This window comes from Scyliorhinus canicula, chromosome 1 (genome assembly GCF_902713615.1).
Source record: "Scyliorhinus canicula chromosome 1, sScyCan1.1, whole genome shotgun sequence".
Taxonomy (NCBI): domain Eukaryota; kingdom Metazoa; phylum Chordata; class Chondrichthyes; order Carcharhiniformes; family Scyliorhinidae; genus Scyliorhinus; species Scyliorhinus canicula.
In genome coordinates this window covers 20,639,486-20,656,286 of record NC_052146.1, presented here as the reverse complement: position 1 = coordinate 20,656,286, position 16,801 = coordinate 20,639,486, and the positions used below count along the sequence as shown (strand labels likewise).

Here is a 16,801-nt window from a genome sequence, read left to right as displayed (position 1 = left end):
GAACTGGGAGAGAGTGCAGATAAACACGTGGCTGCAGGGATGGTGTAGGAGGGAGGGTTTCAGTTACGTGGATAATTGGAGCACATTCTGGGGAAGGTGGGACCTGCACAGACAGGACGGTTTGCACCTGAACCAGAGGGGCACCAATATCCTGGGAGGGAAATTTGCTACCGCTCTTCGGGGGGGGGTTTAAACTAATTTGTCAGGGGGATGGGAAGACGAGCTGTAGTCCAGAAACCAGTGTTGAGAGTAGTGAGGTACTGAGGAGGGTATCAAGGTCGCAGGAGTGTACTGGCAGACAGGAAGGTGGGTTGAAATGTGTCTACTTCAATGCAAGGAGCATCCGGAATAAGGTAGGTGAACTTGGAGCATGGATTGGTACTTGGGACTACGATGATGTGGCCATTACGGAGACATGATCAGAAAAGGGACAGGAATGGTTGTTGGAAGTTCCCGGGTATAGATCTTTCAGTAAGAGTAGGGAAGGTGGTAAAAGAGGTGGAGGAGCAGCATTATTAATTAAGGATAGTTTAACGGCTGCAGAAAGGCAGTTTCGAAGGGGATCTGCCTACAGAGGTAATATGGGCTGAAGTTAGAAATAGGAAAGGAGCGGTCATGTTGTTAGGAGTTTTCTATAGACCCCCAAATAGTAATAAAGATGTGGAGGAAGAAATTGCAAAGCAGATTATGGATAGGTGTGGAGGTCTCAGGATAATTGTCATGGAGACTTTAACTTTCCAAATATTGATTGGAACCACTATAGGTCGAACAGTTCGGATGGGGCAGTTTTTGTACAGTGTGTGCAGGAGGGTTTCCTGACACAATATGTGGATAGGCCGACAAGAGGTGGAGCCACATTGGATTTGGTACTTGGTAATGAACCGGGCCAAGTGTTAGATTTGTTTATGGGAAAGCACTTTGGCGATAGTGACCACAATTTGGTGTCTTTCAGTATTGCAATGGAGAGGGATAGGGCCATACGGCCGGGCAATGTTTATAATTGGGGGAGGGGTAATTATGATGCGATTAGGCAAGAATTAGGGAGCATAAGATGGGAACAGAAACTGTCAGGGAAAGGCACAAATGAAAAGTGGGGCTTGTTCAAGGAACAAATACTGCGTGTCCTTGATAGGTATGTCCCTGTCAGGCAGGGAGGAAATGGCCGTGTGAGGGAACCATGGTTCACAGAAGAGGTTGAATGTCTTGTCAAGAGGAAAAAGGAAGCGTATGTAAGGATGAGAAAACAAGGTTCAGTTGGGTCGCTTGAGGGTTACAAAGTAGCAAGAAATGAGCTTAAAAAAGGGCTGAGGAGAGCTAGGAGGGGGCATGAGAAGTCTTTGGTGGGTCGGTGCAAGGAAAACCCCAAGGCTTTTTACTCTTATGTGAGAAATAAAAGAATGACCAGGGTGAGGTTGGGGCCGGTCAAGGTTAGTAGTGGAAACTTGTGCATGGAGGCAGAAGCGATAGGAGAGGCGTTGAATGAATACTTTTCTTCAGTGTTCACCAAGGAGAGGGGCCATGTTTTTGAGGATGAGAGTGTGATACAGGCGATTAGGCTGGAGAAGGTAGCTGTTCTGAGGGAAGATGTATTAGCAATTTTGAAAAACCTTAGGGTCGACAAGTCCCCTGGGCCGGATGGGATATATCCTAGGATTCTTTGGGAGGCAAGGGATGAGATTGCAGAGCCTTTGGCTTTGATCTTTGGGTCCTCACTGTCCACGGTGATAGTGCCAGAGGGCTGGAGAGTGGCGAATGTTGTTCCTCTGTTCAAGAAAGGGAATAGGGATGACCCTGGTAATTATAGGCCGGTTAGTCTTACTTTGGTGGTCGGTAAGTTAATGGAAAAGGTCCTGAAGGATAGGATTTATGACCATTTGGAAAGATGCAGCTTAATCCGGAATAGTCAACACAGATTTGTGAAGGGTAAATCTTGCCTCACAAATTTGATTGAATTCTTTGAGGAGGTAACTAAGTGTGTCGATGAAGGTAGAGCAGTTGATGTTGTATACATGGATTTTAGTAAGGCGTTTGATAAGGTTCCCCGTGGTCGGCTCATGAAGAAAGTAAGGAGGTGTGGGATAGAGGGAAATTTGGCCAATTGGATAAGTAACTGGCTATCACATAGAAGACAGGGGGTGGTGGTGGATGGAAAATTTTCAGACTGGAGACCAGTTACCAGTGGTGTACCATAGGGATCAGTGCTGGGTCCTCTGCTATTTGTGATTTTTATCAATGACTTGGAGGAGGGGGCTGAAGGGTGGGTCAGTAAATTTGCTGATGACACCAAGATTGGTGGAGTAGTGGATGAGGTGGAGGGCTATTGTAGGCTGCAAAGGGACATTGACAGGATGCAGAGCTGGGCTGAAAAATGGCAGGTGAAGTTTAACCCTGATAAGTGCGAGGTGATTCATTTTGGTAGGACAAATTTGAATGCGGATTACAGGGTCAACGGCAGGGCTCTGAGGAATGTGGAGGAACAGAGAGATCTTGGGGTTCATGTCCACAGATCTCTGAAGGTTGCCACCCAAGTGGATAGAGCCGTGAAGAAGGCCTATAGTGTGTTAGCGTTTATTAACTGGGGGCTTGAGTTTAAGAGCCGTGGGGTTATGCTGCAACTGTACATGACCCTGGTGAGACCACACTTGGAATATTGTGTGCAGTTGGTCACCTCACTATAGGAAGTATGTGGAAGCATTGGAAAGGGTTCAAAGGGTCCCGTACGGCTTCCCCGGACAGGTGCCGGAATGTGGCGACTAGGGGCTTTTCACAGTGACTGCATTGAAGCCTACTCGTGACAATAAGCGATTTTCATTTTCATTTTCAAAGGGGATTTACCAGGATGTTGCCTGGTTTGGAGGGTAGGTCTTATGAGGAAAGATTGAGGGAGCTAGGGCTTTTCTCTTTGGAGCGGAGGAGGATGAGAGGTGACTTAATAGAGGTTTAAAGATGATGAGGGGGATAGATAGTGGACGTTCGGAGACTATTGCCTCGGGTGGATGTAGTTGTTACAAGGGGGCATAACTATAAGGTTCAGGGTGGGAGATATAGGAAGGATGTCCGAGGTAGGCTCTTTACTCAGAGAGTGGTTAGGGTGTGGAATGGACTGCCTGCTGTGATAGTGGAGTCGGACACTTTAGGAACTTTCAAGCGGTTATTGGATAGGCACATGGAGCACACTACAATGACAGGGAGTGGGATAGCTTGATCTTGGTTTCGGACAAATCTCGGCACAACATCGAGGGTCGAAGGGCCTGTTCTGTGCTGTACTGTTCTATGTTCTATGTTCTATGACACGGGGTGTGGGTGTCACTGGCTTGGCCAACATTATTGCCTAAACCTGAAGTGGCAGGTAAGCACCAACATAGCCCAGTTGGGCCAAATGGCCAACTTTTGTGATGCAAATTCTGTGGCCAAGGAATGGAAGTGTACTTGCAGATGTCCAAATTACACCTTTTTTAAAGTGAAGGAGCTGCCTTTCCTATTGGATTTAGATCTTTGGGAGAACGAGCATTTATCTTAGCCCCTCTCGTTATCCTTTGGAGATCTCAAAACACTTCAGCCATTGTAACGCTTCTGTAATGTAGTTGCTGTTGTGTTGCAGGGAAACGGTCCATCCAATTTGCACTCAACAGGGTCCTGCAAACAGCAATGAGACAAAGATCAGTCAATCTGTATTTTGTGTTGGTCAAGTGATGAATGTCAACCAGGGAAAAAGGAAAATCCCAAGTACGATGGTATCTTTTGTAACCACCAGAGAGTGCAGGCAAACTACAGTTTAACATCTCGTCCAAAAATGGCACCTGTGACAGTGTTGGAGCCCCTCGGGAGAGTGCTGAACTGACAGCTTTTATTATGTTCTCTGGAGTGCAGCTTGAATGCACAGCCTTCTGATTGCGAGGCAAGAGTGCTGCCATTGTGCTAAGGAAGATAACTCGAGCTTGCAAGGATCTAATTCTGATAGCAGTCTGGAAATGAATTCATTTACATTAATTGGGGGTCCTACCATTGTTTCTACATTGGTATGTGAACTGAAATAAATAGATGCAATGTGTAATATCAGTGACTATTAGATTCATGTTTAAAAATTAGTCTGATTTTTGAAAATAGGGGGGGGGGGGGAAATCTTGTTTTTGTGTGATTTTATTTTCTTTCCCCATCCACTTTTGCAGGGGTTTGAAGTTCATACAGGTTATGCTGCAAAGCATTGCAGATGGGGAGCGGGATGATGCAAATCCAAACCTCATTCGAGTCAATGCAACAAAAGCATACGAATTGGCCCTGAAGAAATATCATGGCTGGCTTGTACAAAGACTATTTTCTGTGAGTTTTCTTTTGCATTCGCTTCTTGCTTGAACCTGCTCACACATACTAGGCTGCAACCAAACTTGGCAAGCCTTTTCTGGAAGTTACTTCCAGATCAATCATGCACGGGCTCACGCATGCATACTGACCATCCCTGTGAAATATCCCAGGGCCTGTGGGAGATTGCCCTTGGATCTCTGCATTTTCCTGGGGATGGGGAGACCAGGAAAAAACACTTCAAAGAATTGTTCCAACTAGAATATTCCAGGTTTAAACATACTTTGAATATTCCAACAACACCATAGAAATGTTACAGTGCAGAAAGAGGGCATCCAGCCCATCATGACTGCGCAGAAAAAAAAATTAGCCGTTCATTCCATTCCTTTTTTCCAGCACCTGGTCCATAGCCTTACACGTTACAGCACTTCAAATAGAGGTCTAGGTACTTTTTAAATGAGTTGAACGTTTCAGCCTCGGCTTACGCATTCCGGATGGCCACCACCCTCCCGATGAAAGGTTTTCCTTTCTACTCTGTCTACGCTCCTCCTAATTTTGCGCACCTCAATTAGGTTACCCCTTGGCCTCCACTGTTCGAAGGAAAACGTCCCCAACCTATCCAATCTCTCGCTCCACATTGCTGCAATTTTCAAGCTCTGGTAAAATCCTTATAAATCTTCTCTGCATGGTAATTATGTCCTTCCTGTAATGTTGTGCTGACTAGAACTGTACACAAAATTCCAGTTGTGGCCTAACTAATGTTTTATACAGTTCCATCATTGTATCCCTTGCTTTTGTATTCAATGCCTCGTCCAATAAAATAAAGCATTCCGTATGCCTTCTTGGCCACCTGGCCTGCCATCAACAAGGAGCTGTGGGCATTCACTGCAAGATCTCTCACTTCCTCAACCCCATGAAATATCTTCCCGTTTATTGAGTATTCCCTTGCTTTGTCTGTCCTCCCCAAATCTATAATTTTAATTAAATTTTCTTGAGGGAAGAGTGTGTAGTTACTGATGCAATCAGTGTCAAAACCCACCAGGTATGGGAGACCGGACATCAGGCAGGATGCTGGACACCTGGGATATGTTGAGGGGCAAGATTTGATGTGTTGACTGCAGTACGTGACCTTGCATTTTGTTTTGCAGGCCGCAGTTTACGCAGCTCCATACAAAGCGGACTTTATGAAAGCGCTGTCGAAGGGTAGAGATGTCAAAGAAGAAGAATGTGTAGAGAAAATCAGACTGTTTTTAGTCAACTTCACTGTGACTATTGATGCAATCTATGAAATGTACACAAAAATGAACGCAGAGATGGATTACAAGGTCTAACACCTGCACTTACGTCTGTCTGTCTGTCTCTCTCTCTCTCTCTCTCTCCAATTAACTAACTGTAATCACTGTGATTTTGATAACTTTTTAGGTTGCTGTTTCTATGGGTAATGATCATTAACCAGCAGTAATAATTTATGTGGAATCCAGGCAGAAGAGACACAATCTCTGTGAAGTTGATTTGTGTGTGAGTTACTGTGTTCTTCTGAACCCTAGTACTGTAATTAACAAATTCAATAAGGTCCATCCATCCCTTTAGTCCTTCTAGCTATTGGTTTATCTGATTAAATAATGGAGTGTATATTATTTTCTTTGCTTGTATTAATTGACCATATAACAAATTTACAGGATTTTATAGGGTTACTCCCAAAATACATTTTTAAATTTTCACCAGGGAACTAATGTGGCCTTTGACTGTTTATAATGGAGATGTTGCGGGAAATGTAAAAGCTCAACTTGCAAATATTTCATCTTTTACTTTTCAACTGCCAGGAGGCATAGCTAACTTCCTAAAATAATTTAAATAGTTTAAATATAGCAGTTCATACTGATAAATGAAGCCACATCCTTTTCTAAAACTGTTCCTTGCCATTTTACGGGTATCCTATGTATTATTCTATGGTTAAATTTAGATAAACTGACAATTTTGGATGTCAAATTCCAGCACATTGAATCACCAAATCCCATTTATTGTTCCCCTCCTGCCCCTCTCTCAGTGCTGCTGATGCCTGCTGGGGTATGGTCCATTCATCTTGTGTGAGCCTAGATAGTTATATCAGCAGACTGGCTGTGGCGGGACACTGCACATAGTACAGGCTCAGAGGTAATCTCCACTTGGCTCAAGTTGCTGAGCAGTGATTCAGCATGGAATCTCTGCCTGCGTCTCTCCCCCCCCCCTTTCCTGGCCCACATCCTCAAACCACGGGAGCTGAAGGCAGTTCCTGCCAGGCATGTGGCAACTAACTAATATGACACCAGACCTGGGATGAAGTCTGTAATATTCCATTCTGGATGGCTCACTTTAATTAAAACATCAGGGGGGGCTCTCGCCCTGTTTTTTTTTCTAAGTAAAGAAAAATATTTTAAAATGGGTTGTAGTATGTACAATTTAGAAAACCTTTCCCGAAATCCTACTGGAAGTAGAACATTTTTTGACCTTGTTAGCAAAAGATTACTAGGGACGTTAACATTAAAGAGATAAAATTGTAGGTTTTTTCTAATTGCTCTTTTTGGAGAGCTTCCTGTCTGGCCTTTTCCCCCCTTTCATTTATTTAATCTGGAAATCTCAAGATCATTGCTGGATATCCAAAACCTGCCATCAGTTTGGCACTTTTAAATGGCTATAACAGTGAGCTGGAGGCTGAGACTATGCAACCTGTAAATTAAGAATTTCCTATTAGTCTAAATTGGTGAAGCTGAAACAAAATGTATCTGAATAAATTTAAACCTAGTCTGACCTTGGTTTCTATTGCCGAGAGCAATAAGCTGAATCAGCTGGTTTTAAAAAATCCAGATGGTCCTTTTCTAATTTTAAACTTGTTGCATTTCAAATATTTCAACACCCTGTTGGGAGGTGCCCTTGCTAATTGTTCATTTGCTGGCTATAAGTGGTGATTCTGTCTGCGCTCCCCCCTCACTGCTGAGCTATCTTGCAATTTCAGATTGATGTTTCACTTCCTGCTATAGCCAGTTTCAAACTGCACTCCTTTTGAGAGTGCAATGTTGAATAGCTGAAAAGAAGCTAATATGACCAGCTTTTTAATTTATTGTATGATTATTTGCCATCCAATGACCTCTAGATAAACGGGATTACAGTCCCTTGATAAGTCTTTCAAGCCCAGGGACTTCAGATCAGCTGACTGACAAAACCAGTGATTAAAATTTTGGAACTTCCTTGTTCTGTACTTCGGCAACAACTGGTTCCTTTACCCATTCAGCATCAGGAGAATTGAGATGTGTGTTTTGTCTTAATTATTATATTCAAACAATGGCTGTTAGCATGAGTTGCTGCTCAGGATTGTCCCTCTTGACAAAAAAAGTCTATTGACTATTCCTGTCTGGAAAGAGGTAGATAATTTGGCAATAAGTTGTTAATATCACTCCAAGATGTGACCGAGTAGCTTTTGGTTTTGGAGAATTGTCAAATTAGTGCAATAAAAAAGATGGGATGGAAAAAATAGTCGAGTAGAGGGAGCTTGGTATTTAGCAGTGCGGCCATTGAGTGCTTGATGCTAATAATATGGCGATGTCTTGTATTCCTGTGCACCAATATCCCCTCACTTTGAGCACAAGATTTCCAAAACAGAACTTGTATATATTGTTGCTTCAATTGTCACATTGAAAAAACAAAGGAATTTTTGGCAAATTATGTTTAACTTGACCTGAATCAAACACGTGTGCCAACTGTGTTTTGCTATCACTTGAAGCACGGGGGGGGTGCACTGCATGGTGCTGGGTGGGAGATGCAATGTGGGAGTATTGGTGGTCCCATGATAGTCGTGACTGAAACCTCAGTGCCTTCTCATTGCTGCTCGTTATAAATGATGTTTGTTTTGAGACCTGGGCAGACCAGGTTCACTCCTAGCAATCTGAAACCATGTTTTAAATTATACTTGGACCTATTAACTATGATAGTTGGACAGTAATACGTTTTCAAGAAATAATGAACCTTTTTCTGATTTGCGATAGGAGAGAGGATTCCCGCTTTAATAATAGTGTCCCAAGATCATTCCAGCTAACTGCTTCCGCAGAATAAGTCTGTCATTTAAGTACGTTTGATGTTGAGCAGATTTAGAGTTTGTTTGTACTGCGTTTTAGTCTTAATGTGGGATCTCATGCAATGGCCTGAAACTTGGGCATCACATATTCTGATATGCTTGTTGACTGTTGCACTTTGCTGATCTTGTGTGCTTTTATGACATCTTTGTTTGATTACGTCTCTATTTAATTTTTTTTTCTCCTTTTGGATTTGTTAAAGAATAATGGAATTAATGAATAAATAGTGTATTTAGGGAAATCTCAGTAATGCCATTGGTTTTTTGGACCGCAGCTTTTATAACCATGGGGCATGACATTTTTTAATCCTTAAAGATTGCAGTCATTAAGTTTTGCAATTTCTAAAATCTTTTTCCACTCACTATTTCTACCTCGCCTGAAACTTCTGGCTTGAATAAAATCTGAGCTTGTCAGGAGGGCAGCAGTGTGTGTGTGTGTGTGTGTGTGAGTGCGTGTACAAGTGTTGCATTCCCTTCCTGTCCCTCAGCATAGAATGCCTTCCCTCTCACAACTATCTCTGCTTGATGGCAAGGGCCTGAGAATTATTCAAGTAGATTTGGGTTTCAAGCGAAGGATATGAAGTCGGGTAATGGTAGTGTCAACATTTGCATTGTAATTGAACAGTGGGTGAGACCATTAACTGGATATGTGCAATATTTTGACCCTTGCTTTAACACTGCAAAGTGAGCTAATCTTAACCTGATTATGCACCAGTTGAGTTTACTATGATTACTGGTTGACTTATGGGTATGACACATTTTTGGGAAAATAACCTTTTCACTGATTTTGTGTTAATGCATACATGTTCCAATATTCCACAGTAAAATGCTTGGAAATATGACTAGAGCCTTCCATTTATTGCAACCTGTGATGACAGCTCATTTCCTAGAAAAGCCCGCATTATTAGCAATATTATACAGTTCTGTTGTGTATTACAAGGTGGCAACCTATCTCTAATGCATGGCAAGCTGAAAAGCGACTGACTGAGATGGATTAATGATTCAAATGGGTCCATTCACTAAAACCTGCTTGGTCCGTCTAGAGATGTTCCTTCCAACATTTAGGCAAAGTTGCCAGTTCTAATGAGGGATCATTAAGCCTTGTCAGGTTGACTTTGAAGGGTGTGCTGGGCTGGCAGAGAGGTTGATATCCAAGAAGGAGGAAATCGAAAGGAGAGCCTTCATCTGAATCTATCTGGACTCTTTGTCTTGGATTCCGGTGGGGCTGCTTCCTGTGCCTTGCATGTTCTCTTTTCTTCAGTGCTGGCAGCTTTTTCTAGACATAATTAAAATATTTGTTAAAATGATGAAGAATCTCTTGTGTTTCTGTTGTTGTCTTGACGTGCTTGCTGCACCACTGCCTTCTGATGCACTGCTGACTGGATGCTAACCCAGCTAGCACAAAGCAATGAAATCCTCCACTGCAGAACATAGATCTGTGGCAGCTTGTATGTTTTTTGGAGGAATTTTGCAATAATCCTGAGCCAGTTGGGAACCTTAAGATTTGTTTTGCAATTTATATTGGAGTGTATTTGTAAAAGGTTACATGTGCTAAACACTGCAAATAGTGCCCCCAACTCAAATTCTGTTACTGATCCGATTATTTCCTGATAACCAGACACTGATTTAATTTAAGATCATTATTAAGTTAGCGTGGATGTTGTGCATGACCAGCATTGAGCACACTGGCTGTTGGAATGAACAGACTGAGCGTCTATAGACCTGAATAAATGAACCCTTCCCCTGCTTTGGCAGGTCACTTAAAATTTGAGGTGGCCAGTGTGTCATTTCAGCGGGCTTCAGGCTGTTTGGTTGTAAACTGTTGAGCTTGTGGTTTATGATGTCACCCAAATCCATCTATTCCCATCCCCTCCCTGTGTGATTCTGCTGACTTTTAAATCTCCACGTGTTCTACTTACTTTATTTTTTTGGGTGGGGGGGGGGGAGGGAATGTACCATTGTTTGTTTTTACTATGGTAACAGTTTGCTATTCTAACTATAGAAGTAAAAAGACTGCTGTATCTGGATATATATTTTGCTGCCTTGAGTGGAACATGGGCCTTAACTAAACATCTAAATTGAGTTCTCTTATGCACGAGATTCTGTAAACTTTAGAGTTTCTCTTTTGTTTTTTACAAGATTCTATTCAGTCTTACAGACCATGTTTATAAATTGTGCCCTACTTGAATGAAGGATCCTTTTTTTATATTGGAGAATGCACTACTAAAGGAGGGAGTCTCAGCATCAGGATCCTGTGATTTGAGTTTTATTCTCTTTTGAAATCTTTCCCCCTGGCCTAAAATAACCTTTTTTTAATGCAGGAGGTTTTATGGATACCTTTCAGTACAAGGTCCAGAGGGGCATTCTTATGAGCCTGGGTGGTGTTACTGGCCAGGCTACCATTAAGGACACAGCCCAGCCTGATTCCTCACCTGACCAGACATTCGGGCTCATATTTTCCAGCAGGATTTGCTCATCGGGAATGAGAACTCCTGACTTTCTTTCCCAGCACCTTTTTTTTTATAGCTGGATCCCTGGGGTCTTATTGCCTCCGGTGTGATCGGCTAAGGGGGCACTGCCCTATTTCATCTTGTTCATCACTGCTCCATAAGATGTGTTTACTGACAAGTGTGGGGATCTACAGCTCACTTATTGTTTTTTTTTGTTTAAAGTGGATTATAATTATTCTGAAGGTGTATTGATGGAGAGACTTCCTCAACATGGATCCTAAAATGTAAAGTGTCTTTATTTTAAAAACGAATGAATAAAGTTTATCTCCAGTCAGATTGGTACAAATGTTTTAATTGCAATAAAACTTTGAGCCTATTTTGTCACAGTGGTGTGTAGTGTCATGATTTCTGTGTTGCAATAATTCCTATGAAGGAGAAGTTTGCATTTATATAACCTCACACATTTCATTTTTTTTCACTCTTAAAAATCTGCTAGTCGCCACATTCTGGCGCCTGTTCGGGTACACAGAGAATTCAGAATGCCTTTCAAGACTTATAGGAGGAAACCCACGCAGACGCAGGGAGAATGTGCAGACTCCGTACAGACCAAGCTGGGAATCGAACTTGGGAACTTGATGCTGTGAGGCAATAGTGCTAACCACTATGCTACAGCCGCAATGCTGTTACTGGAATGGCAATCATGATGAAGACTCATTTCAACAATTTTAAGGGCCATAGGCTGCTCTCCCCTTTGAGAGCTGACTGATGGTGATTTAACTTGACGATCACCACACCTTGGGCTTTGATGGATCGAGGTTTGGAGCTGCATGAATCCTTAAAGACCCAAATCTAATTCTAGACCTGTGGGTTATGGACATTCCCTGCTCAAGTTATTTGCAGAGCAATTTTGAAACCTACTGGAAAATATTGGTGATTGGACACTATTTCTAATATTTGAAACATTCCATGTTCTAGGACAGAATCCCAGATTTAAAAACAAAAAGAAAATTTCCTGCAGCAAAATAACATAGTAGCTGAAACCATAAATTGCGTTAGGGATTGAATTAATTAAAATCAGCAATGAAAAAGTTACTTTAGAAGTCGAAACTAATCACAATCACTACAGTGACCATGGGGGAGATACTTAAATGATGAAATGCCTCATTTCCTATTCTAAACCAAATTCTAGGACTATTATAGTTTTCAAATGTATGATTTGAGAAAAACGTTGTTGGTGAGACCACACCTGGAGTATTGTGGGCTGTTTTGATCTCCTTATCCATTGCCAAAGAGGGAAGGCAGTGAAGGTTCACCAGACTGATTCATGGGATGGCAGCACTGTCGTACAAGGAGACATCAGGTTGTGGGCCTGAGTTCACAGTAATTAAGAATGAGAGGAAACCTAATTAAACTATATATAAAATTCAGGGATCATGATGCAAGATCACTGAATACCGATAGTGCAGAAGGAGTCCATTCAGTCCATCAAATCTGCACCAAACCTCCGCAAGAGCACTCTACCTAGGCCCACTCTATCCTGTAACCCCACACATGATCATGGCCCTGATGGACAGGCTGGATGGAGGGATGTTGTTTCCCCTGACTCCCGGGGGGGGGGGGGGAGAGAACAACAGGGTCTCAGTCTCAGAATCAATCAGAGTTTAGAGTAATCGTGGCCTTGCATTTTGTCCATGTTGTGTACTTTCACAATCTAATTTACCCAGAGTAAATCTGTTATTTTCCAGTTTGGGCAAACCCTATACGGTTTCCATTCTATTTTCAGAAAATGAAGGAAACCAATGAGGTGAGGCTGGTGCTGCTTTTCCTTCAGAAGAACACCTGCCTTTGCAAGAATGAACTTGTATTTATTTTGTTTCAACGATGTTGGGATGGTCCAATGTGCTTCACGCTCAATTCATTATTTGGGATGGTCACTGACTGATTGATAAGGCTGCCAATCCACCCGGCATAACTTGGGCAGCACGGTAGCATGGTGGTTAGCATCAATGCTTCACAGCTCCAGGGTCCCAGGTTCGATTCCCGGCTGGGTCACTGTCTATGCGGAGTCTGCACGTCCTCCCCGTGTGTGCGTGGGTTTCCTCCGGGTGCTCCGGTTTCCTCCCACAGTCCAAAGATGTGCGGGTTAGGTGGATTGGCCATGATAAATTGCCCGTAGTGTCCTTAAAAGTAAGGTTAAGGGGGGGGTTGTTGGGATACGAGTATAGGGTGGATACGTGGGTTTGAGTAGGGTGATCATTGCTCGGCACAACATCGAGGGCCGAAGGGCCTGTTCTGTGCTGTACTGTTCTATGTTCTATAACTGGGAAGCAAGGGCACTGCCTTCAGCAACTTTATTATAATAATCTAATAAGTAGGCTTACATTAACACGGCAATGAAGTTACTGTGAAAATCCCCTAGTCGCCACATTCCGGCACCTGTTGGGTACATAGAGGGAGAATTCAGAATGTCCAATTCATCGAACAAGCACTTCTTTTGGGACTTGTGGGTGGAAAATGTTTTTTTACACCGAGGGTAGTGGGTGCCTGGAACTTGCTGCCAGAGATAGTTGTGGAAGTGGGACGATAGTGACGTTTAAGCGGCATCTTGACAAATGCATGAATAGGATGGGAATAGAGGGGTACGAACCCCGGAAGTGCAGAAGATTTTAGTTTAACAGGCAGCATGGTCGGCACAGGCTTGGAGAGTCGAAGGGCCTGTTTCTGTGCTGAACTGTTCTTTGTTCACCTGGAGGAAACTCACGCAGACACTGAGGACGTGCAGACTCCGCACAGACAGTGACCCAAGCCGGGAATCGAATCGGAGCTGTGAAGCCACAGTGCTAACCACTGTGCCACCGTGCCACCCCATTCAGAAAATATGTCACCACCCCTCAGGCTCCCCCCCCCCCCACCCCACCCACCCACCCCCCCACCACCCTGGCCAGGCATGGTAGAAATGACAGCCATGGCAACGTGGAGATGGCTGGAGAGTTGAGAATTGTGAGTCTTGTGCAGTACAGGTCATCATTGGAGGTGGCAGCAGGTAGTCTTATCAATCAGGAATTATCGGTAGCTGAAGGGATCTTTGCAACTCACCACGATTCCTTCGACACTACCTTTCAAGCCCGCAAGCTCTACCACCTAGGACAAGGGCAGCAGATACATGGAAACTCCACCACCTGAAAGTTCCTCCAAGCCACTCACCAACCTGATTTGGAACTATATCGCCATTCCTATATCACTGGGTCAAAATCCTGGCACTCCCTAATAGCACCGTGGAAGTACCTACACCATATTGACTGCAGCGGGTCAAGATGGTGGCTCACCTCTTTCTGAGGAGTAATTAATGCCAATGGGCAGGTGGTCACATGGGGGAGGGATGACAAGTCAAGGGAATCAAAAAACAAAAGGGGGGGGGGGGTCAAGATGGAGGGAAAAGTTCACAGTCTAAATTTGTTGAACTCAATGTTATGTCCAGAAGGTGCCTAATTGGAAGGTGGGGTGTTGTTTTTCCACTTTGCGTTGGGCATCACTGGAGCGTTGCGACAGACCCAGGAGGTACACGAGGTTGAAATGGAAAGGTTGGAGTCAAATCTTGGATTAGGGGCTGGTTTAGCACACTGGTCTAAACAGCTGGCTTGTAATGCAGAACAAGGCAGCAGCACGGGTTCAATTCCCGTACCAGTCTACCCAAACAGGCACCGGAATGTGGCGATTGGGGGTTTTCACAGTAACTTAATTGAAGCCTACTTGTGACAATAAGCGATTATTATTATTATTAATAATATTATAGTTTTATCTTCTAATTCTGAAGTGTGTGTGGAGTGCTTTCGGATGCCCTGAAACCACGAAAGACATATGAATCTGACACTGGGAATCTTGTGTCATTGCCTAATCTAATGGCCAAGTGTGGTTGAACAGTTTAAGAATAAATTCCTTCACAAATGAATGACTCCTTTTTTTTAATGAACCTCCTGTAGCTTTTATATTGTGGTCATTGAAATCTATTCCTCAACCAACAACACTAAAACAGTTTAATTGTTTATTCATCTCATTGCGATTTGTGTGGGTAAATTAGCTGCTGTGTTTCTTCCGCACACTGACTGTGACGAACTTTAGAATAGTCTGAATTCATTCAAGGAGTTTATTGAACCGTTGCTCTCCTCCTTATTGTCCTCTCAGATCTAGTTGCAGAATAGCATTGGACATAGAGTGAAATGAGATATGGGCATTCAGCCCCATCTAACCTGCTCCTTCTACTGATAATGCACCATATCTACTATCATGGATTCTAAATTCCACCTATTTGTATTTCCTGATCTCTGAAAGTAATCAAATGAAAATCCAGAATATTCATGTGCTCCCATTCTTTAGTGGCCTGCTTCCCATATATTTACCCTGTTCCAGCAGGACAGGAACCGACAACTATGCAGGGTATTTGACCACCTCTGTACTCGTTTAGCATCCAACCAGGTATTTATTATGCAGTCAAAGAGCTGTTTCCCTGCCTCACGGCAGCTGCAGTTACTTGCAGCTCGTGCACTAGATGGCAGTGTGTGCCACAAAGTATCAACTCTGAAAGCGAAATGGCTATTCAGTCTGTGTCCAAATCATAGAATCATAGAATTTAACAGTACAGAAGGAGACCATTCGGCCCATCGAGTCTGTACCGGCCTTGGAAAGAGCACCCTACTTAATCCCACACCTCCACCCTATCCCCGACTAACCTTTTGGACACTAAGGGGCAATTTATCATAGCCAATCCACCTAACCCGCACCTCTTTGGACTGTGGGAGGAAAGTGGAGCACCCGGAGTAACCCCACACAGACATCTGAGGCTGGAATTGAACCCATTTCCTGGTACTGTGAGGCAGCAATGCTAACCACTGTGCCGCGAAATAGCCCCATCACATACATATTGTAAGCATTCAGGGAAATACCAACGCACATCAATACTCACCTGATCCGCTGTCTTTTCCTACCACGAAATACCACCAAAGGGTTTCTTTTACAAGCTGGCAATTTTTTACAAGTACAAATATCGAATAAAATCAAGTGCAAAAACAGGTTAAATATCAAGACCCAGACAACTGCAGTTGGAATGCAGGGAAAAGATAAAATGTATTGAAGCTGGGCAGGTATAGTGTTGAATTATATGTGACTGTATATATGCAATTGTGCTCTCACTGCATTCAGCCATCTGAGGATACCAAATACCAGGCAAATAAAGATTGGCCCATAACCTCCGTTAATCGGTGGGAAACCATGGCCTGCCGATACAGAGGTGGAGTAGTGCCCTCTTAGCAGTGCTCAACAGTTGCAATGAGCTTTCCAACCCCAGCAGCAGCCTCGGCCTGTGTCAGGATACTGTGCTGGCCCCAGTGCAGCGCACGCACTTCTGATGGGGAAATTAAGGCAACTCCCATTGAGGCCAGGGATTTAAATAGCAGGTCTGTGTTGAAGAGAAAAGAACAAAGAGTAGTACAGCACAGGAACAGGCCCTTCAGCCCTCCAAGTGCTGATCATGATGCCCAAACTGAAAAACAACTTCTGCTGTTACTCGGTCGGTATCTCTTGATGCACTATCAATTACGACAAGAGAAGAGTAGAGTGTAATCGAGGCTTTATTACGCAGAGATGTGTCGCCTCCTGCAGCTGCTGCCGAAATGGCTGCAGCTCGGTGAGCACACACATTTATACTCCGCTTACTGGGCGGAGCCAGCAGGCAGGGATCTACCCCTGTACCTGTAGTACAGGAGCCTTACCGTATTACACCTCGTATGTGGTATATACAACAGTGGTGACTGCCACATTCACTCTCTGTTAAGAAAGAGTCCAGCGGGGGTCGTGGAAAACTTTTTACATGCATTTTAAGGTAAACATTTTGGGGAAAGTTCACAACTTCAGCCGATTGGGTGCCTTGATCCTCTGTTGTAAGCACCGCAGT

The 16,801-nt window shown here is 43.5% G+C and overlaps 1 protein-coding gene across 1 annotated transcript in view; it reads left to right on the top strand.

Moving 5' to 3' along the window:
• The window catches only part of gltpa (glycolipid transfer protein a), a 54,767-nt gene extending 44,597 nt beyond the window's left edge, over window positions 1–10,170 (top strand). Inside the window, exons 4-5 of the mRNA XM_038817024.1 lie at window positions 4,170–4,320; window positions 5,448–10,170. Coding sequence (XP_038672952.1) covers window positions 4,170–4,320; window positions 5,448–5,630 — 334 coding nt within the window. The 3' untranslated portion in view covers window positions 5,631–10,170. The remainder of the gene's footprint in view (window positions 1–4,169; window positions 4,321–5,447) is intronic.
• Window positions 10,171–16,801: the final 6,631 nt, after the last annotated feature.